The 22,032-nt window shown below is 32.9% G+C and overlaps 3 protein-coding genes and 1 long non-coding RNA gene across 6 annotated transcripts; 3 read left to right on the top strand and 1 right to left on the bottom strand.

The window, feature by feature from the left end:
- Window positions 1-1,926: 1,926 nt before the first annotated feature.
- On the top strand, window positions 1,927-6,381 carry LOC149735282 (zinc finger MYM-type protein 3-like). Its single transcript, XM_089878191.1, has 2 exons — window positions 1,927-2,649; window positions 3,013-6,381. The coding sequence occupies exon 2, from the start codon at window positions 3,061-3,063 to the stop codon at window positions 5,635-5,637; it is 2,577 nt and encodes an 858-aa protein (XP_089734317.1). The 5' UTR covers window positions 1,927-2,649; window positions 3,013-3,060; the 3' UTR covers window positions 5,638-6,381.
- Window positions 6,382-6,388: 7 nt separating this feature from the next.
- LOC149735280 (FGGY carbohydrate kinase domain-containing protein-like) lies at window positions 6,389-12,028 on the top strand. Of its 3 annotated transcripts, XM_089878202.1 has the most exons (12): window positions 6,389-6,568; window positions 6,903-7,014; window positions 7,238-7,395; window positions 7,703-7,904; window positions 8,440-8,559; window positions 8,764-8,870; window positions 9,117-9,224; window positions 9,777-9,838; window positions 10,033-10,264; window positions 10,757-10,877; window positions 11,021-11,115; window positions 11,313-12,028. In XM_089878202.1, exons 1-12 carry the CDS (start codon window positions 6,389-6,391, stop codon window positions 11,451-11,453), a joined length of 1,638 nt encoding a protein of 545 aa, XP_089734328.1. In that variant the 3' UTR covers window positions 11,454-12,028. The 3 variants fall into 3 exon arrangements, with proteins under 3 accessions (XP_089734328.1, XP_089734329.1, XP_089734330.1); XM_089878203.1 differs by lacking the exon at window positions 6,903-7,014 and having other exon boundaries at window positions 6,427-6,568; XM_089878204.1 differs by lacking the exon at window positions 6,903-7,014 and having other exon boundaries at window positions 6,431-6,568; window positions 7,284-7,395.
- Window positions 8,722-10,190, bottom strand: LOC149735281 (uncharacterized). The gene is made up of 4 exons (XR_016385037.1): window positions 10,052-10,190; window positions 9,756-9,867; window positions 9,142-9,213; window positions 8,722-8,857 (listed from the first exon to the last, which is right to left on the bottom strand). It is a non-coding gene; the product is annotated as an uncharacterized LOC149735281 (long non-coding RNA).
- A 765-nt stretch (window positions 12,029-12,793) lies between the features above and the next one.
- On the top strand, window positions 12,794-21,793 carry LOC149735279 (lisH domain-containing protein ARMC9-like). The gene is made up of 18 exons (XM_089878192.1): window positions 12,794-13,082; window positions 13,804-13,974; window positions 14,153-14,213; window positions 14,424-14,521; window positions 14,863-14,955; window positions 15,158-15,283; window positions 15,928-16,151; window positions 16,345-16,470; window positions 16,856-17,046; window positions 17,482-17,649; window positions 18,064-18,218; window positions 18,521-18,651; window positions 18,976-19,126; window positions 19,469-19,591; window positions 19,873-19,995; window positions 20,436-20,530; window positions 20,933-21,025; window positions 21,395-21,793. The coding sequence occupies exons 1-18, from the start codon at window positions 12,882-12,884 to the stop codon at window positions 21,585-21,587; spliced, it is 2,523 nt and encodes an 840-aa protein (XP_089734318.1). The 5' UTR covers window positions 12,794-12,881; the 3' UTR covers window positions 21,588-21,793.
- The last annotated feature ends 239 nt before the right edge of the window (window positions 21,794-22,032 follow it).

The raw sequence follows: 22,032 nt of genomic DNA, 5'->3' as shown, positions 1-22,032 counted from the left end.
TATTTAGGAAAATTAACTAAAGCAGCCAGCAGGGTAGGGAAAAGAACATTTACACTTTATTTTTAAAGCGGACAGTATTATTCGAGTTATTTACGTGCATTCCTAATAATAAACACACCTATTAATCAAATTTAACAATGATTTTAAACTGTCCCGTCTTACCCTCTGTTTTTCGAATTTGTAAAATTTCACCTGTTGTGCGAGTTGCTTAATAACTCCTCGCATGTTTATTGATATCTTTTTAGGTGTCAATTTATTAAGGATGATAGTACCAATTTGTGGTATTACCCAAAAACCACCATCTATTTTGATTTCGGAAATACTTGGCAATATATGCTTAAGTGTCCCATCTTCCCCCGTTGTACTATATCATTTTAATTGTTCTCATTTAATAAAGGTACGACAGTACTAATTCGTAGTATCATCAAAGAACGCCATGTAATATGATTTTAAAAATATTTGGCAACCCATCTCTGAGCACGTATGTGGTTATGCAGATCTCTTTTCGTGGATCAGTTGTTCCTGTTGTTGTTGTTACTTTTTGCAAGATTTTTTCCGCACTTATCTTAATTCTTAGTGATAGCATTTATATTTCAATCTATTGATTGATATATTTATAATTTTTAAACTGGATTTTCAGATTCAAAACTGCATAATTAGTGAATATAATTACCTATTACTTTACTGTTTAATCAAAAGAGCTAATTTCAAAATGCAGGCCTACCTTAAAATTTAAGGTAAAGATTGCATCTACAAATATATATATAACGAGTTTACAAGTGGCTTCTCTCATCTGTGATAATACCACAGAAATAAAAAAGAGTAGAACGCGCATCTGCCCAAAACCGTGATATATTCTTTTTTCTACTTACGTGACCGCCAACTCCGTCCCCATTTCGCTTGGTCTCCATTGTAAAAGATAGGCGCATAGTAGTTTTAGAAGGTTTTAGCTGTTTATTTCAAAAACTACACAAACTATTCAAGTTTATTAGGCCAGTTCAAGTTTATTAGGCCCTTACGCACACTTTTCTTCCAATTAGAACTTTAATATGTTTAATTAAATGTTATTTATTTAATTTTGAAATTGTATCGTCTGTAGGGTGTAACGGTCACGCCTTTGATCCAAAACATTATTTCTTTCTTTTTTATCAACAAGCGTGTTTTAACAACTGTTGTTTTACCGTTACTACCCGTCTTTTCGCTTTTTATCAACTCTCTTGTTCTTCGTTATCGTGACCGAAGAGACGAAATAAATTTCATTCATTCATTCATTCATTCATTCAGTTTAGATATTTGGTAGGTTAACGCTTACAGTTTACCACTTTTTAGGAAATTTAACTATTTAATAATTTTACTTAAAAACCTTCAAACAAACGGTTTGTTAGAAATATATATTTATTGGAAAATAGTTGTTTTACCCTATAACTATAAATCAAGTCCAAAAACGAAGAAAAACTACATAAAACGCCATCGATTCCATTGACCACAATGATAAACGGGAACGACCTGCAAAGAAGAGAGAGTGTATCACCATAGACAACTTATATTATAAGTTGTCTATGGTATCACCTCTCTCCTTTACCCAGAGCCATAGAAATACCGAGTAGTCCAACCCATTGTTACGTAAAAGACAAATTGAACGGCAATTTGGGTCCAAAATAACACAGTAGGTATAGGGAAAATCCATGTTTTTCGGTAAATTACAGAAAAACTTATGCCTAAAAACAAATTTAAAGGTTGAAAAGTGTAAAAAACATGTGTTATTTCTTTTCTGTATCAAAAAAGTCAAAAAATGGAATTAGAAGCGGTTGATTTGTGACATTTTAGTCATTTAATGGGGGTAAATTTATATATTTTTTCAAAACAATGTTTGGTAATAAAGGTAAATAGAAGCTGTTTTACGCCTTTCCACAAAAGGAAATCGCAAATAAAACTCAACAAGTTCGTTTAAACTCATTTCGAAAGTCACCGCTTTTGCTCTATTTTGAACACACATAGACGGCAGTTGGACTACTCGGTGTTTCTAGGACTCTGTCCTTTACCGACATTGAAGATGCGCGTTCTATTCTTTTTTATTTCTGTGGATAATACTGCATACGATCTCCAAATTAACGTGCACTAAAACCACTACTCTTATATCCCATTATCATTTACTGTGAATAAAAATCGTTTGGTTGGTTACTTCTGATTTGTTTTTGATCGACTCGCCCGTTATATTATATTAAAATAATGGATTAATTAATATTATGCTAACTAGTTTAACACTTGCTTACTCATTAGCTCTTTGCTCTCGTGTGTGAGTGTTTTCTTTGGTTTTCTCATCACTTTAGAAAGTGTGCTGCTTACTCGTATGTCGTGTGATAAACTGTGTGCCGTGTGGTATTAATTAATAAGAATTATTATTATATCATAATAATCCAGAATACATTTTATTAAGTTTTTCATTAACACAGTTTAACAGGATTGCGCCATAATTAACCGTGGTATATATCATATGCATTTACGCGAATTGCTGTTGAACCACTACGTAACAATTTTATTTATCCCTTCGAATACGATGGCGAAGATCAAATTAAAATAACGGAGAGAAGGAAATTATTGGGAAACGACAGTCGCACTGAATTGTATTTCATTAAAGTAAATTAAAATGTAAGTTGTCAGTTGCATTAAAGTGTATGTAAAGACACTCACCACCTGTAGAATAATACTGGGAGTCGTCTTAAAAAACATTAATGCCGCACTAATCTAAGCTATTGTAGCCAAATTTTTGACATAATTGACTGCAGCTGCAGGCCCTTATAATTGCAACTAGGTATCGCACATACTATAAGTGTGATTTTACATGTTTTACAAACCTATATTGTAGCTAACATGTTTTACTCTTGCATCAACTTTATTTTTTATAAAACTGACACCACTTGTGTATTGTGGGGAGGTGTCAGAAGTTAACGAGTCAACTGGTATATTGCAAGACTTACTTTATTAAGTCAACTTTAACTTTCATATTTTCAGATTGAGTAGGTAATTTTTGTGGTTAATTTTAATATTGGTGTCTTGGACATGGGAAGTCAAGCGGTGACAGATACAGATATGGATTTGTATTGTAAAGCAAAATCCTATGTTTGCTCTACATGCGAAGTGACATTTTCACGCTATGAATCTCATTTAAAGTTAAACCATACAGATGTTGACAAAGTGTTCTGTTGTATTCAATGCAAAGATATCTACACACGCTCCTACAACTTAATCACATGTTACCATTGTAATTCAATTGTTAAAAATACGAAAGTTGCTGTCAGTCAAATAACTGGTGGTGGGATCAAAGTATTTTGTTGTGGAAACTGCATGTTGCAACATTCAAATGAGGTTTCTAAGCCAATAGTAGAACTGTCATGCCAAATGTGTCGCAATCCAAATGTGCCAATTATAGTAAATGTATTGTATAATGGACGCACTCACAAGTTGTGTTCAAACAATGCTTGCTTGGTCAAGTTTAAGAAGTGGTACAAGTTGGAATTGCACAGTTGTGTGGGTTGCAATGATCAACTGTTTGATGGTGATGACCAGCAATTTATACAGCACCAAGGAAAAATAGAAGAATTCTGCTCAACTGAGTGTTTAAATTTGTATAAAGAAAACAACAAAAAACAATCAACCTGTTCCTGGTGTAAAGCTACGCTTAATGTTTTTTCTATGATTGAACGTGTTGGTAGTGATAATAAGTTAACTTACTTTTGTTCACTCAGCTGCATGTCAAAGTACATGGTGAAATTAGAGGATAATTATGACGTTTTGTGCTCCTATTGCAACATGGAGTACATGGTAAAGTTTTATGTGGTTATGTCAGATGCATCAATTAAAGGGTTTTGTTCAATTAACTGTGTGGCAAACTATGAAAAGAAATTTAAATTTATGTCAATTAAGGAAACTTGTAACTCCGACAATGAAAGAGTTTTTCCCAAGCAGAAGGGCTCAGATGCTGACCATCAGCTTTCAGAGTGCACACATTCTGGTAGTAAATATGTATGCATAAGTTCTACTTTGCCCTCCCTAACCCATCCTTCAGCATTTATTAAACAATTAGGGAATCCAGGAAGGCACACTAAACTTGTAAAAGCAACAAGAATAATGCCGGCTGCTTCACTCTGTGTACCGGTAGAGTTGTTGCCAGAAAGTGTTGAAAAAGTGAAGCAATATTTTGAAGATCACAAGCTGATAGGTGCAGAAACACAAACATCCCATCTTCTCTCTGTCACTGATCTGAAAAAGAAAAACAAAGCTGTTATGTGTAAGCCGTATAAACAAAACAAATTGATTCAAACTGGGGATATAAATAGAACTTGTGATGCATCCACTCAAACACATGGTGAATGGTTGCCAACTCTGTTTCCAATACCCATTCCTGTTCCGATATATGTCCCATGCCCTGTTAAAATGTTTTCAGAATATGTCCCCCATCCAGTGCCTCTTCCAATACCAATACCTGTTCCTGTTCTTTTACCAACCACAATGTCCAATGTAGATTCATTAATTAACTCAATCGACGAAATTCGACAGAAATTTCCAAATAATCCAATTGAAGCTGATTTGTTATTGATGGCTGAAGCTGTGTCTAATGAGGATAATGAAAGATGCAGAAATATGATGGAAGGAGAAGCAGAGGATGTGTTGTCTATTGCTGCCAACATTACCGGTATTGTAGATGTTACGGAGTTAAACGTGGAGGATGATATTCCTTCATTGGTAGATGAACCAAGTGCTAAACGGAGAAAGAAATCTACTAGTACAGTGTCAAATATTCCTTTTCATTTTAAGTACGGAGTAACAGCATGGAAACGATGGGTTTTTAATTACAACCGAACTTCTCAAGCTGGTCGCATTCCAGTTGATCTTGCGTCATTATCACAATTTGAAATTAAAGAGGCATTGGTTAAGTTTGTAAGAAGTGTTAACCGCCCCGATGGACAGCCATATCGTGCTGACAGCATTTTCTATTTACTTATGGGTATTCAAGAAGATCTGAGTCGATCAGGCAGATTAGATAATATATTTACTGATCATAACTATGCTGCTGTAATGGATGCATTCCATGGCACTGCTCGCAGTTGGATTCCTGTTTGTTCTCCATTAAGAGTTGATACACGAATTTGTGAGGAACAGTTATGGCAGTGCAAGCAACTTGGTGCACATTCACCGCATTCTCTGTTGTTTACAATGCTATACTTTACCACAAAAGGATTCTTGCTCAAGACAGCAGACGAACATAATAATCTAACACTTTTGAAAGTGATGCAGCGCTCAAAGTGTATTGTGAGAAAAAGTAATGTGTTAACGGTATCATCATGTGTAAAACATGGAAAGGATAGCAGCTTATTTGATCGAGCCCTCAGTCAAAACAAAAATAATCCAATGAGGTGTCCTGCTGGACTTTTTGCCTTTTATTTTTCAAAGTGTCCTTCTGTGTTACGGTCCAATTCAAGTGAATTATTCTACCTGCGACCTGAACAAGCATGTATTCCAGAATCACCTGTGTGGTACAGTCCATCTCCACTATCCACCAAAGACATAGAACTGATGTTGTTCAGAATACTCATGGTTAAGGAAGTGCACGAGTTTTGGATAAATAATCAAAGATAATTTACTAAACCTAATTCTATGTCTTCAACATAAGTAAAAAGTTCACCAACGAAACAAAACATCAATTGCTAAAGTTTTCTGGGAAAAATATTGACATATGTTAAATATTTTGTGGTAGGCTATTATTTATTAGCTAATATTCTCTGTCTTTTTCCAAACCTGACAAAATAGGTTTTTGACCTGATTTTGTGGCATTAAAAATTACCTTTGTCAATTTACAACCAATACTTCGCTGTGTGTATACTGTGTATTCTGTATTGTATTCAACAAATTAAACACAACTATTTTTCTCTGTTTAGTGTTACAGTTCTTATACGAAAATATTTTACATGTTTTCTACGTTCTTGTTTCTCCATGAAGATTTTATGTGTTGGAAAAAACAAAGTTAAATGGACACAGTTTTAAAACTGTTACCAATTTGTTTTTAAACTATTACTAAACCTCTGTATAAATGTATTTACTGTTAGTGTTTACCACCACACTTTTCAAAGGCTTATTTCAATACATTTTGCTAACATTTAGTTGCATATATTTCTTTACACTGATTTTGAATGCATGTTAGCATTAGGTTGTTTTATATAAAAATTATTATAAAAAAAATTATACAAATTAAACTAAGAATGCAATGTTCTCACACTAACCTAAATATAAAAAAAATCAAATTGAGAATAAAAGTCCTGCTGATATCAGATAGTTATTATGTATTAGCTATAGATCAGAAACTTATTTTAACCATTATAGAAAGCTAAGTATGGTAAGATATTATATTGGAGTGGATGTCGGTAGTCACAGTGTACGAGCGGGGTTGGTTGATAATGACGGGACGTTCATAGCAACAGCTGAAGAGGGAATTACTGTGGTGGAACCAAAAACAAATCAATACATTCAATCTTCAGATGAAATTTGGCGCAAATGTTGTTCTGTTATCAAGGTGTGGTTAAAGCAGTTGTTTGTGAATCAAAAGTAAACAAATCAAAATGTTTAATTTGGTTTCTTCTTAATATAAGATGATAACTTACTTTATCACTTTATTCTTCAGTAACAGGAAAACAACACTTGTTATAAGATGTTCTCCTCATACACATCATGCCTGCTTACAAGTTACCACATGACTGACTTTAAAGTATTTTGCCCAAGGACACATACGTCCACAATAGTAGCAGCAACTAGCTTTAAACCCACAACTTGTGGGTCAAAGACAGACATACTTACTCCTCTGCCACAGTGTAAAATGATTTCCCTATTATGCTTTGAAATTTTTACAGTCAGTTGTAAAGAATGTTGATCCATCAAATGTTCAAGGCATTGGTTTTGATGCAACATGCTCATTGGTTGTGCTTGATCATGATTTCAAACCTGTTCCTTTAACCAATGCAAGTAGGGTAATGTTTTTTTTATTTTAAATGCAAATGATCTATATGCCTACTAGCACATGTCCCATAGTCCCATAACATAATGGTGTAACATACTTGATCTGACTACATCATATTTTTCACAAGACTTTAAATCATGTCTTTATTTAGCAGTGTTTACCAGCAAACATTAAAAACTTTCCTTTTATTTTAATACTCCAAGTTTAACTTTGGAAGATGAATTTCAGAAAGCAACAATGATGACTTTAACATAATAATGTGGATGGATCACAGAGCTAAAGAAGAAGCTGACTTTATCAACTCCACAAATCATGAAGTGCTGAAGTTCGTTGGAGGGAAAATATCATTAGAAATGCAACCTCCAAAACTGCTATGGATTAAAAAGGTTTACTATATTCGTTGGTTATTTACATTTGGGAAGCTGAGACTTTTTAGAATTTAAGGTAACACAACAAATTCCCATCATTATGTATTCGTTGAATTTGTGTTTATATTACTTCAAGTCTAAATACAAGGGTAATGTTAAAAATTTGCATTAAAATTAAAAAAACATTTATTTCTAGTGTTGTGTAAGAAATAGATTGTGGTATTGTAGATTTTTAAACTCTGAGTGTAAACATTTCACAACAATTTTATAATTTTTCTAATTTCTTTGCATGCATTTGATTTTGATCAAAATATTTGATCTATAGAATCAACCAGAATGCTGGACAAAAGCTCACCACTTTTTTGATCTGTCTGATTTTTTGACCTTCAAATGCACAAATAGTTTAACCAGATCTTCATGTGCTGTTACATGCAAATGGTTATATTCAAGTGAATCTGGATGGAACAAAAGTTTTTGGAAGGAAATTGGTTTGGAAGATTTAAATGACAACAACTTTTCAAAAATTGGTTTGTCAACAATAACTATGGTATATTTATGTACTAATACTATGTAGGTTTTACGTTTTAATTCAACACAGGAGTCATATCAAAATCTAAACAAATATTTTCCGACAGATACGACTGCTAGTGTTTCTTTTATTTTTTCAATTATTGTTAATCTTTAAATTTGTTGTGACCTTTTCTTAAATAACCTGCTTTAATGCTTTATCCTGTTTCAATGTTTATGCCCTAATATTGTGTGAATTATTTTTGGGAAAGCGAGGAAAAACTTAATAAGGAAATGAAACAAGAATGCCCAGTCAACGTCATTTGCTTTTGTATAGCTTAACTTAAAATACTGCATGGTGGTGCTATTGTATAAAAAAAATGAACAGCATCAAACGTAATATCAAATTCGTAATCCGGGTTATTATGTCTTGCTCTGTTAACTGTAAGGAAAACATTTCTATTGCTATGATACAAATATATTATTTATATTTTGTCTTATATACTAGTTGGGAAAATCATGTTACAAATGCTTTTAAGTAATGTTTTAACACAGGGAATGTTATTCTGCCACCTGGAACAGCAATAAAAGGTGGACTTACGCAAGAAACTGCATCGAACATGGGATTATTGGCCAACACTGCAGTTGCTGTTGCTATGTTGGATGCACATTGTGGTGATTTCTTACTTCTTTACTCTCATTTTTAATATATTTACAAAATGCTTGCTTAGAAATAAAACTATTTCAATTAAATAATTTCTGCTAAGAAAAAATTTTGATTAATATTAAAAAGTATTGGCTGAAGTATTGGTAGTGAAAAATGTATGTTTCACAGAACCACTTTCCAATACTTTAAAATTAAAATTAAGGCTTACATAGGTGGACTTGCAGCAGTGGGAGTTGGTGGCCATGACTTGAACAACCAACAACTAGATATTACTGAGTGTATGGCACTGATATGTGGTACGTCATCCTGCCATATGGGGGTATGTATAAGTATAACATGGTTATTTGTGTAATAAACATTGTTTTGCCATATATATATATTATATGTAATATATGTGTATATATATGCTTTTTGTCATTTATATTTTATATAAAGTGGTCATAGCACTTAACATGTATTTTTACAAAAATATGTTAGACCTGCCTGTTGCAATATGATTGGAATAAGAAGTTTACTAAGCTGAATAATTGTAATTTTAATATTTAAAAAGTTCCTAAATGCTTAGATAAGTTCGGCACCAATATTTGTACCTGGTGTGTGGGGTCCTTACTATTCTGCAATGATTCCAAAGTTTTGGCTAAATGAAGGAGGACAAACTGCGTCTGGAAAATTGGTAGGAATTTTTTAGTTTTTAAATTTGAAACAATTTAGTTAATTAAATCTATTTTGCCAGTTAATGAAGGAATGCATTAAATGAATCTTAGGCAATATTTGAATCATATTCAGTGGCATAATTGTAGACTCAGCTTTTGCACATGTGTAATTCTAGCATAGTGACAAAGTGGTTTCGCGGCCTGCCCCCAACCTGTCCTAGAGGTTATGGGTTCAAGGCTCACCGCTGCAACCATTGTGGGTGTATGCGACCTTGAAAGACACTTAACGACAATTGCTCCCACCCAGTGGCACTAACGGGTTGTCTAAATTGTTAACCATACATAAAAAAAAATCCAAAAAATAATCACCCACAAAGTGACATTCGAGGTAACTCGTAAGCTGTGCTTGTTTTACATGTTGAATTACAAATAAATAATATACACCCATTCCCGGTACTTTATATGACTTATTTTTAATCCAGATACTCCAGGTGGCTAAACTGTAAAGACGACGGTGTGGGTAATACATCAAACTATTCATAATTGTTTACCTATTTTGTTGTTATATCTAGATAGATCACATCGTACAAACACATGTGGCATTTTCTCAGCTGAAGCAAATGGCTAAAGAGCGGTGAGTGCTACCATTTTCTTTTGTAGAAACTGTTAAAAAATATAATAATTTCCAACCATACCAAATAAAAAGCAGTTTATTCATGCGGTAGACCATTTTATGCGTTTTAATCTACTTTATGCTTTATTTAAATGAATGCAAACACCAATAAATTTGGCCACTTGTTTGTAATAATCATTTGTCTTACATGGCAGTGGGAAGAATATATATCACCTTCTTAATGATATTGCATCTCAACATGCATCAGATTATGGTGAGCTTGATGTTGATGTCATGACAAGGAATATTCACATCCACCCAGATCACCATGGCAACCGATCACCTTTGGCTGACCCAACATTGTGTGGAGCGGTGTGTGGATTAACATTGGATACTTCCTTACAACATCTTGCACTTTTATATATTGCTACTATGCAAGCTCTTGCTGTGAGTATGTGAACAATTTGTTGTAGCTTAACAGTGACTAATGTTCATCCCCCACGATACCGTACAGTGGTTAGTACTATGTCCGGCGCCGTGCTGTAGTGGCTAGCGTGCCTGCCTGTAACCCAGAGGTTCAAGGCTTGATGCTGCTACCATTGTTGGTGTATGTGTCCTTGGGCAAGACACTTAACGGCAATTGCTCCAACCCAGTGGTCACTAATGGGTTGTCCAAATTATCAGCCATACATAAAAAAGTAAAAAAATCCCCAAAAAAATAATAATTACCAACAAAGTAACATACATGGTAACTCGTAAGCTGGCACGAGGTGTCAAACCCGTGTTATAACGACTGTCGTTTCCCTGCCATGTAAGGATAAAGTAAGTTACATTCATTCATTTATGTCTGGTGTATAAGAGTAAATCAGTATTAATACTCGTGGACAGTGGACATAATGTCAATTATGCGTGTGTTAATACCAACTTCCATAATTACAGTTTGGGTCAAGGCACATAATTGAAACAATGGAAAAACATGGTCACAAAATTAAAGCTTTATTAATGTGTGGTGGTTTAAGTAAAAATGAACTTTTTGTAAAAATTCATGCAAATGTTCTAGGTAAGTCGTTACATATTATAATGTTTTTAATTCAAGTCAGGATATTTTTATGTGTATGTATAATATATAAACATGCCAATATTTTTGTAATTTTATTTTTGGAACACACAGCACATTTGATTTAAAGAACTATTTTATTGCAGAAAGGCCTGTGGTTTTAGGCAAGGAGAGTGAAACTATGTTGCTTGGTGGTTGCATTTTGGCAGCTTGTGCATCACATAACTTTCCTTCTATACAGGTTGGATATTATTTATATTGTTTTGAGCGTCTATTATTTGGCAACATCCGTTTTTTTATATATTGTTATGCATATACAAACCAAGATAAAATTTCCTTCTAAAAATAGTTAAACGAAGAGTAAAGCAATGAACGTCTTTGTATCATCCTAATTATTAAGTATTTAGTTCTTGTCTTTAACTGTACTTTAACATGAAGGATGCCATGAAAAGCATGTGTCACTCAGGCGGTGTTGTTCATTCAAATTCAAGACTGCAAGGTTTTTATCTAAAAAAATACAAGGTCTTCCTTGCTATGATTAAAAATCAGCAATTCTACATGAAAATTATGAATAAATAAACATAACAATTGGTATCATTGCTTAATTATGTTTTAATTTATATCCAGTCATATCTCATTTGTTCATATAATACAATTATAATTTTTGCAATTGATAATTTTAGCGGTGTTGTTGAAATTCAGTGATTGTTATTACGATATTGGTGCTTTAAATGATGTCTTCATCCCAGCTTTTTTTAGTTTCTTAATGGGCAATGATCGACAGTGCTACTTTTTACTAAAGTACATTATATAATATTTCAATATATTCGCATGTGCAACGACATTTTGTGATAAATCATGGAAGTTCCTAGATACAACAAATAAATACTCCTGTTGCACTACTCCTATAGATCCTTTTAAATACATCTTAATTCTCAAAACATAAATTATATGATGTGATTGAGTTTTAAAACTACGTAATTTGCATTTACAACTTTTTAGAGTTAAGGACGAAAGCTCTGTTTTAAAAACATGTAATAATTTAAAAAATTATGCTGTAAACGCAATTGTTGCAATGTATTTCTCACGAACTGTACAATGTATGATTCGTCTATTTCTGTAAATAAAGTCGTAATACACGTGGCTTTCCATTACAGCTATGCTATCTTGTTTTTTATTGGGGCAACTATTTTCTGTGCATCTAAGTTCTTATTTCGTGAATAAAATATAATATTAATATAGTAGGGTGAGGTAAGACGGGGCCTTAAGCACACGGTGCAAAATATCACCTAAATTGTATGACAGTTTTGCGTGCTTCCACAAACTATTACTAATATACCCTTCAATAAGTGCAACAATATAAAGAAATATAATAAATAAAACACAGGAGGAGTTACTTAGTGAATCGTACACCAGGTGTAGTTTTAGCGATTTAAAAACAGACTAGGAAAAACGGAACTGTTTAATCGCTAAAAAAACCCTTCGTGTGTTTTATTATATTTTTTGGGTTGTTGTTAATTATTAATAAAGGAATGGTTGTACTAATTTGTGGTATCACCCAAAGTCATACATTTTATTTGAAGAAATATTGGGCAATATGTGCTTAAGTGTTCCGTCTTCCCTCGCTCTACTATATATTATGGTTCGATTTCAGTCAAGAAATTAAACACCTAACGCCTGGCAACGCACACAAAAACAAATGTTCGACGAAAAACGATCTGTGTGACCACTTACTTACGTGCTTGATAACTGTTGGCAGAAAAGGATCTACAATTTTTAAATGGCCACTATCATACCAAACAAGAACAACTGTTCGACAAAAAAAATCGCCCTTACGTTGCAAACAAGTTTAATTGTTTGACAAAAACAACAACCTATTACATTCACGTTGTTAGACCTTTTTTATTTTATCGCAACATACAGCATTTTTAGATTTTCAATATTTTTGAAGATTTCTATGCTCAAAGCAGTTGCGGGATAAATTTTTGTACACAAAATGTTGTGTTTATGCACTTTGTAGTTTTGCCGGTTAAAATGGCAGATTTGGCAATATTTGAGACTGAAATTAATACTCTAGTGAAAGAATACCTTTCCTACATTGGTCTTGATACAACGGTGCAAGCATTTCAGTTGGAATGCAATGAAAAAGGAAAATCGATTCCTATCCATAACGAAGTTTTGCAAGATGCAGCTAAATTAACCGCACAGGTATTATTATATCCAGTTTATAATAAAAAATTGTATATATACCTACTAATTTGCAATATAAATTTTTTGCATTTGTAAAACCATGTTACAGTCGGTCATCCAACGTTTGTAATGTGTTTGCATTTACATGTTGAAAAAAATTACCCACATCAAACGGACAAAAAGTAGCACACTTGGTAACTCATAAGTAGGCACGAGGTGTATAAACACCTGTATTATACCGACTGTCCTTTTCCGACCATGCGCGGATAAATTAAGTTACATTCATTCAAATAAAAAACATTAACCTTTGATTTGATTTACAAGTGAATGTGTTATCATAAATAAGTATTGTCCATACTAATCAATTATTCCGACCTCGTCTGGTACTTTTACTCCACAATGCTATAACGTAAGGGCCCACGTTTAATATGTAAGCTTTTAGCTGAGGTATATCAGCGATTATTTGTTGGTTGTTGATAATTAACAAAAAACATTTAGATAACGATTTAAATGTATCACTTACCGGCAAAAGAAAAAGTACCATTAACAACAACAAGTGCTTAGATTTTTTACAAATCAGAACACCCGTTTTATATCTCAAGTTAAGATAAATAAGTAACATTAATTAGTTCATTTTTTGCAATCCTCATTCTCATTGGTAAAAAAGAAAAATTAAGAGTACTGGTGTTTTGGAAGGATTTAAAACAATTTTTCACATTAAAATTTTGTTTAATTTTAGAACAATTTGCTGTTAGAGTTTGACAGTGGTGAATCATTAAACTTTTGGAGATTGTGGGAAGAAAATGTCCCATTCGAAATCCGAAGTAAAGACCAAACATGTCAAAGACTGGAATTCTACATACAAATTCACTTTGCTGTGTATCCAATTCGTACTGGATCAGCAACTGTTGTGAGTGCAAGTCTTTTTTAAACTAAGGGAGAACTAATCTGTTACTACAACTTTAAAATTTCATTCATAAACTAAACATGTGGTGCAAGACAAGTACTGTGTATGCCACTAACTGTCCATACTCAGTACTCTTTTAACTCTAAATACACAACTTACGCAATTCATATCAACATTGCAGCAGACGAATGGACGACTACAGAATACAATGACATTGTTTAAACAATATCTGGAAACTAAAGGTAATTTGCATTATTATATTAACTCCAACATTATGAGTTATCATTTTCTACAAGAAATATCCTACTGATTGTTGCATATAATTTTATATCTGTAGTATAGAAAAGTGGTTGTTTCATATGTTTAAACACTTTAATTTTATCTTTAGTTTTGTAAATGTTCAATACCTTATTTTCCAATCCTTTTATAAGTAACATCATATTTCCACAAAGGTTCAGATCTTAGTCAAACCACCGAGTTCCTTCCATTCTACGCGCTTCCGTTTGTTCCCAACCCAATGCAACATCCTTCTTTCAAAGAACTATTTTCGGTATTTCATATTTTGTTTAGCAATTTTTTTAAAAGTTTTATATAATATACCTATCATACTGCTACGTAATGATACCATCTGTGTAAATTAATACAATGCTGAGTAAAGCCCTAAAATATGTTTTTTCACAAATTTATTGCATAGGGTATATATATATACAATGTAAATTTTCAATGCTTTAATAGTTTTTATTAAACTCTATTGTTTTATTTTATTGTTTATGCGGATGAGTTCCACTGTTGGTTATTTTTGAATTAGAATGTGGTAAACATTAAACACACATCGTGTTATCTTTTATCATTGTATTATATTTTTGTAATAAACTGAATTCTCTTTATCAGACCTACTGGATCCCAGAGTTACGAGGAAGAGTTGATAAATTCTTAAGTGCTGCCCTCAGTTCATCAGAACCACCTGCACTTATAGCTCTTGTTGTATCCTTAATGTTTACTATTAATTTCTATATTAATATAGAAACATTCTCTTAGTTCGGGCAATCTTATGTGTTACTTATGTTAACAAATATAAATTCAAAGTTATTGTTTTGTAAAAATTGTTTTATTAATAATTTAATATATATAATATAAAATGTGTTTAAATTGTTACTTTTCCTCAACAATTAATTTCATGGTTTAGAAAAACAGAAAAAGATTATCTATGAGTGAATCAACAAGTGAAAAAACGGCCAAATCTCTGCAGCAAAATCTTCTACAAGCAGAAAAACGAAGCGGTGCTTATATGAAGAGGTTTAATAAATTGCAGGTGAGAGCTGCTCAGCTACATTATGTCCAGCCTGTATATAACATACAAAGCTACATAGGGATGTTATTAAGATATGATTGTACTTCCTGGAGAACAAATTCCCAACGAATGAAAAATAATTATAAAGAAAGTCAAGTTGGCTTCTGTTAAGATTTTTAGTTGCTTCACTTTGTTTTAATATTTTTTGCTCTCCTTTTCTATAACACATCAATCGAATGGGGTTTTGACATTAAGCTCGATTTTTACCTTTTTTTTAAAAAATGGCGCTTGGATTCGGCTCTGCACATCCATATAAGCTACATCATGTTGAGACTGCTGTCTTCCAAACTCCCAAGCTGATAATAAAATCCAGTCTGTGAAAATCTGCAAAATCAAAGTTGTTTTAAATAAAGCTAACACACTATTGGGGTTAGGGGTTAGTCATCAGTCTATAGTCATTGGATGTTAAATGTGTTTGGGGTATGGACCCAAAGTGATTGGTTAAATGTTATAAGTTTGGGTTTAACAATTGCCAACCTTAAAGTTCGCTTTCAACATTTTGCTTTAAGATTGCCACTTCAAGTTGGTACAGTCATTAGGAATAATCAGTTCATATTCATATATACCTACCCGATATTAAATATGATTCTTTCTCTGCATCGCAGGCTGACTATCACACACTGATCAGCATCACAGCTGAACTTGTGGATTCACTTGAACAAACCGTCCACGGTCGAATGGTAACTGTTGAATATTTACAAAAAGTTTGTGCTCGGTTATTTAGTGGAAGATCAGCTGCTGTTGGAAGTAGTTTCAACACAACCAGTGTTGATTTTACGCGACCTGGTACAGCTTCGTCCATTCTTCGTGCTTCTATTATTCCTGAGAGGTGATTATTTACTTTTAGGGGAAATATGATAACTGCTAATTATTTAAACTTTTTTTATATTCGGTTTTGCTATGTATTCTGTAAAATCATCCTATTATGGACTATGTTTGGTTTGTTATAATACAAGAAACAAAATAGAAAACAATTCTTTACCCATATCTGATATCTCTATCTTTTAACATTTGTTGTTTAGAATCGATAAATCAGAGTCCACACTTTTGCCTTCACTGGATTACAGTAAAATCAAATATCATTTACAAACTGGGCCTGATCGTACTAAAGCATTTCTTCTACAAGCTTTAAGATGGAGATTAACAAGGCAGGTTAAATTGTGAATATATTTGTGTGATTAACATTATTTTTGTATGCTTACATGTAATACTTGCAATCTTGCGGGATGTATAATGTGTGCAACTTTGTGATTTATGTTTTAAACAGATTTCAACTATGCAGGCTATTTATACTGTTTTCCTGTGTTGCAAAAACTTTGTTCGTATATTTATTACATGCTTTTCAAATCTTTTATTAGCAGACACCAAAGCCATGAAAAAGTTATTGAACTATTTTTTGTATATATATATGTAGGTGTGTAGTAATGGTCCAGCCTCGGCCTAAATTTCAGGTCTAAAGCCATGCAGTAGGATCTCACCTATGGCTGAGAATGTTAACAATATACAATTATAATATTTAACCTTCCTACACAGATCTTCACCTGGTGAACAGCGTGATACTGTGCTTCTTGCATATATTGACAATGACTTGTTTAACTGCAATCCACAAAATTCTTCCTCAAGTTTTGGAAATTTCAACATGTTGTCGTTATTTGATTCGTCCAATGCTGCGGTTCGTCAATATGTTGCAAGATTGTACAATGCTTTGTCATCACTTCAACAAGGTATTGATATAACTCTTTTTTTGGTTTGAAGTGTTACTACTTTGGGTTAATTTGTCCTTGGTGATTTGAAAGAGTTTGTAGTAGTAATAGCATGGATAAGGTACATGTTGTATACCAGAGCTCGGTGCTGACAGCATGCATGTTCTTAGACAAGACACTTTTCTGTATTTGCAAAATCCCAGCAATCACTAATGAGTTCGTGCAAGTAGATAGGGAGGCTTAGGTGTGAATACAGATCCGAATATTCGTCGTTGTTCGGCCCATTTTTATATATTTAATCAAATCCGTATGAATACATGGTCGAATACGAACACTTTTTGTTGCCAACAAATTGCCACACACTACTAAATGAGCTAAATCAGTAATTTTGGATTGTTTCTGTATAAAAAATCTACTGCCGAACAAGTGATGTAAGGATCCCCACCATTCTTACAGGCCGAGCATATTTGTGTCTTGACCCTGAAGCTGTTGGAAGGTTACAGGAATATTTGTGGAAAGGAAACCACCAACACAACACCATTGATCCAATATTTGAGGAACATCTGCTGGGTTGTTTACAAAAACTCAGTCTTCGAAGGTTGTTACAGACAGTTATGATTAAAGGTAAAGATTCATTTGCCTTAAAAATATTTATTTAAGTTTTTTTTTTCGTTTAAATAACACATATGTTATTTTTTCCTTTAATATTTAAAAATGAAAGACTGCAAAACATGTTGGAAATATTTGGTTTTAACTGAAACAACCTATTTGTTATGCATGCCTGCTTAAAAAATTAAATTGTTTCTGCGGTTTTTACACTTACACAAATCCTTTGCTTGCAATAACAAATATCTTAAACTTATTGGGTTAAATTTATTTAAACAATGTTTTTATACCAGCATTGTATAAACTGTATACTACATTATTTTGACCTGAGTGTTATAAGGAGGCCTATTTTACATTTCAGTTGCAGATCTGTGGGTTGCAGATTTGTTTTGTTTTTATTCCTCCATCATAATGTATTTTAATTGAACATAGGTGATTTGATACGATGGCTTGTGTCCACACTTGCGGACCGAAACATTGGTTTATCAGATTATATGTTGGAATACGCAGTTGCTTTGCTCATGAACTTGTGTCTGAGGAAATCAGGGAAACAAAAATGTGGAGAGAATGCCACTCAAGTTTTAAAGGTAAAAATCACACCTCAGAAACTCTATAAGAAATAAGTAAAGCCCTGCCGTTATTGGTTTATTCAAACCGATAAAGATATTTTAAAAATTTTATTTGCTGATAACATTAATGCACCTAAAAACTTAACTTATTAAAAACTAAATATCTGATAAAGCTAATGCAAATAATAAAAACTTAATATTAGTTCTGTTAAAATTTTAGGCACAAGGTGTATAAAACAAAACACCTATGTTATTACGACTTTCATTTTTCTACCAAGCAAGAATAAATTCCTAATGTTGAAAATAAATTACATTGACAGGTGTTAAGTGATTTGCTTAGCCATGAAAACATGGACATCCGACCGTATATAAATGGAGCATTATACAGTGTGTTGAACAACCCTGTGGTAAAGAAGGAAGCTCATGTCATGGGCTTGGAAGAAATACTTCGGTGATTATTTGTTTTATACTTTACTTCTTGTGTTAACCACAATCTATTTGAACATAGTTTTTGTTTACCTGTTAAACTTGCTGTATCGTGTTTATCCTGTGAAAATGATATGAAACCATGAAGCCCTTGTTTCTTATATATAGTTACTCTAGACCAGGGTTTATTAGCTGCTCAGTAATCATCACTTTAATAAAAAACCTTGTTTTTTCGTTAAATACTGGCTATTAGTTAACTGCCTTTACTATAATTGATATAAACATGTCACTAACCTTAAAAAGTTCATTTTATTGATTCAACTTGATCATGAAATATTTGATGTTGCAGAGAATTCATGGAAGGTGAACAAGAAGAGTTTCGTCGTCAGCTTGAGTTTATTATTAAACAACTGAATAGTGATGATGAAGGTAGCGGTGGTGGTGGTGGTGGTGTGGATGGTGAAGATTCTGATGATGATGGGAATGAGGATGATGATGAGGTGTGGAAAGTGTTTGTAATATCTATTGAAATAATATATTCTTTGTATCTAAAAGTACAGTACTGCAATATGTTTTGATAATATTACAGAGAGCGATGAAAACCGTGTATTTATTATTTTAAAGCTTAATATTGTAAGTTTTTTTAAAGATAGTGCTGCTGCCAAAGTAAAAAGAAACAAAAACACTTTCCAGTTGCATGAGTAGCAGTGGGAAGTAGCCACGATATTTTTAATATATTTGGTATTCCAAATTGGCCAAAGTAAATTTTATGATTGCGTATTGTAGTATAGTTCAGCTGTTATGTTTTCACTCCTGATAATATATTCATGTTGTGTTTACAGGACCAAGATGCAATGGAAGCAGATTTAGATAAAGATGAAATAATTCAACCTCTTCCAAGTGAACTATCTGGAGAAGAATTTCTTTGTTCAGAATATCTTGGTATAATGACAAATATTGGAATGGTAAGATCAACATACTACATTATATTAAGCAGTATATATAGTGTTGTTCCGTAAGGCAGCTTTATCGTAGAATGTAAACTCCTACATCTAAAATGTAAACGAGAATTTAGATTTTTCTGTAATTATCATTATCTTCTTTTCTCAAGTAGACTAGTTGATGAAGTACAGTAGTTAATTAAGGTTTTTACTATATTTTATATAAAATTGAAACAAAATTAATAATTATTGTTTAGAGATAAAGTACAAAATTTATAAATACTTTTTTGATTCTTTTTCTCCAGTCTAACAAGATGGAAAGTTTAATCGCTGAATCAGGGATTCCTCAGAGGCCGGTAACTCCAGGTCATCAAAGGAACTCGTTACAAGTTGATCAAGATGATCCTCGTGTTTCTTATTCAAGCACTGTAAGTATATCACTAGTTGATGGCTGTGTACATAGATATTGTAACATTGCTTGCCAAACAGGGAATTATATGGTATAAGGTGACTTGGTGAATGTAGGCATTGTATAGATGAACTGTTGCCAACAGGCAGATTAATTCTAAACAACAGCAATTTATTACATCATCAACACTTTGATGTTCTATACAGATCAACTTTTTCTCCTCCAAAAAATTATTATTACCTTTGCCAACAACTCACATCTTTGCATGCTGAAGATCTTAAATGTACGCCAGTATTAGTTAAGTGAAGCCAACTAACCAAGACAAAACAACAGTTAAAATTAATAGCTTCAGGTGTCTTGAGACTTTGGTTGGTGGTGGAAATGACTGGCTTTAAATTAGTGTGGACCCATGTAAACAAAAAGAATACATTTACTCAATTTAACATTAATTTATTTAAGTTGGTTGGAAGTTTAAACATCTCCACACCCCCACCTACTAGTGGAAAAGCAGAGAGTCGACCTTCATCACGAAGAACAACATCACGGTCGTTAAGGTGAGGATTTCTTGCTCACTAGTTTAGGTTAAATATTAAAAATGATTAGCTTTTATGATGATTACTCATTTATCCTCGTGTGGATGAGTGAAACACTTAGGTTAAAATAAAGGTGTCTTTTTTATTTTTATGTGACTACTTCTTGTCTCTATGGTTGCCAACCCAAACAGCCCATTAGTTTTGTGGCCACTGGGTTAAAACATTTATTACCAAATGTTGCACACATTGTCATACATACTACGAAAAATCAAATTTGTATTTAGAGATGCTCGTATGTGATCAAAAAATACCACCCAAGTCCTAAATATCAAAACAGCTTAGGCATATTGAACACGAATGACTAGGACACAAAATGAACATTTGAAAAAATTAACTTGTTTTTAAACGATTTGGATGTTCCAGGTCATCCAATGAATCACGTACTCGACAATTGCCTCTACAACATGAAACATCTATCTTAAACACTGAAGCATCTGGTAGAAATATTAAAACACCGTATGTAAATATCCTTCCTTGTAGGAGTAAATATTTGACACTTAACTACTATTGTCAGGGACATTTAAATACTATTGTCAAAAATCGATTTAAAGGTCTTTTTTTGATCTTACAGTAAGTGTTATAGGCCACCTATCGCTGGGTACATCTTAAATAAAACTGAAAATTTACTTGGCAAAACTTTATTAGCTAGGGTTGGCTGCACATTGTGGTTTGGGATGTTAAAGTTTTGGTAGAATTCATGTATAGTTTCATCTGTTTTCAATTCATTGTCTGGAATCTTATCTGTGTTATACCATTAAAACTGCTGCTAATGTCATAGTCAAACCATCAAAACATTATATGAACACCCACTTGTTTGCCTTACAGAGTAAATGATTACATAAAAGCATTCAGCAGTCGTCCAAAACTTCCACGAACACCAGATGTTTATAGTTCTCGACCACAATCTGCAAAAAGTAAAACTCCTCGTCCCCCGTACTCCACAGGAGAACCATCGTCTTCTCATTCATCATCATCCTCATGGAAGACGGGGAGCAAAAGTTCGAATTCACTCAATTGAGAATTTATTTTTGCTAATTGCTTGCGTAGCCTGTTTGTTTAATAAGTTAGTAGTGTACAAACTACAAAGCTGTTTTATTTTTGTAGCTTTAAAGGTTCTTTATTTTGGTCGTATATTATAAGGACATTTGTTTTTTTGTACACTTTCATAATAATTTAGTTTTTTGTATTTTGCAATTACACTTTTTAAATAAATCTCAAAGTCAATGTAGTGTAATTTGTTGGAGAACTAAAGACTATTTATCATTGCTGTCCGACACATAATTCGGAAGAACTTCTGCAAGGTAAAATTTTAAGTGGCGTTAGGGGCTAAGATTCATATCGAGTTCATTTTACTTGAGTTATGAGCATTGGGATCCTTAATTAACTGTTAATTAAGTTTATACACCATTCAGTTAAAAAAGGTTGAAAATAATGACTAAAGGGAAATTGTGAATTTGTTTTGG

Source organism: Ciona robusta, chromosome 5 (genome assembly GCF_009617815.1).
Source record: "Ciona robusta chromosome 5, ASM961781v2".
Classification (NCBI taxonomy): Eukaryota; Metazoa; Chordata; class Ascidiacea; order Phlebobranchia; family Cionidae; genus Ciona; species Ciona robusta.
The sequence above is the reverse complement of the archived record's forward strand: the minus strand, read 5'-3'. Positions and strand labels throughout refer to the sequence as shown.

Excerpts from the sequence above, each read along its gene's own strand:
- LOC149735282 (XM_089878191.1), top strand. The coding sequence starts at position 3,061 with ATGGGAAGTCAAGCGGTGACAGATACAGATATGGATTTGTATTGTAAA.
- LOC149735280 (XM_089878202.1), top strand. The coding sequence starts at position 6,389 with ATGGTAAGATATTATATTGGAGTGGATGTCGGTAGTCACAGTGTACGA. Across the intron at positions 7,905-8,439 it reads CAACAACTTTTCAAAAATTG|GGAATGTTATTCTGCCACCT; the intron begins GTTTGTCAACAA and ends GTTTTAACACAG. Across the intron at positions 10,878-11,020 it reads AATTCATGCAAATGTTCTAG|AAAGGCCTGTGGTTTTAGGC; the intron begins GTAAGTCGTTAC and ends ATTTTATTGCAG.
- LOC149735279 (XM_089878192.1), top strand. The coding sequence starts at position 12,882 with ATGCACTTTGTAGTTTTGCCGGTTAAAATGGCAGATTTGGCAATATTT. Across the intron at positions 16,471-16,855 it reads TTAAGATGGAGATTAACAAG|ATCTTCACCTGGTGAACAGC; the intron begins GCAGGTTAAATT and ends CTTCCTACACAG. Across the intron at positions 17,650-18,063 it reads ACAGACAGTTATGATTAAAG|GTGATTTGATACGATGGCTT; the intron begins GTAAAGATTCAT and ends AATTGAACATAG.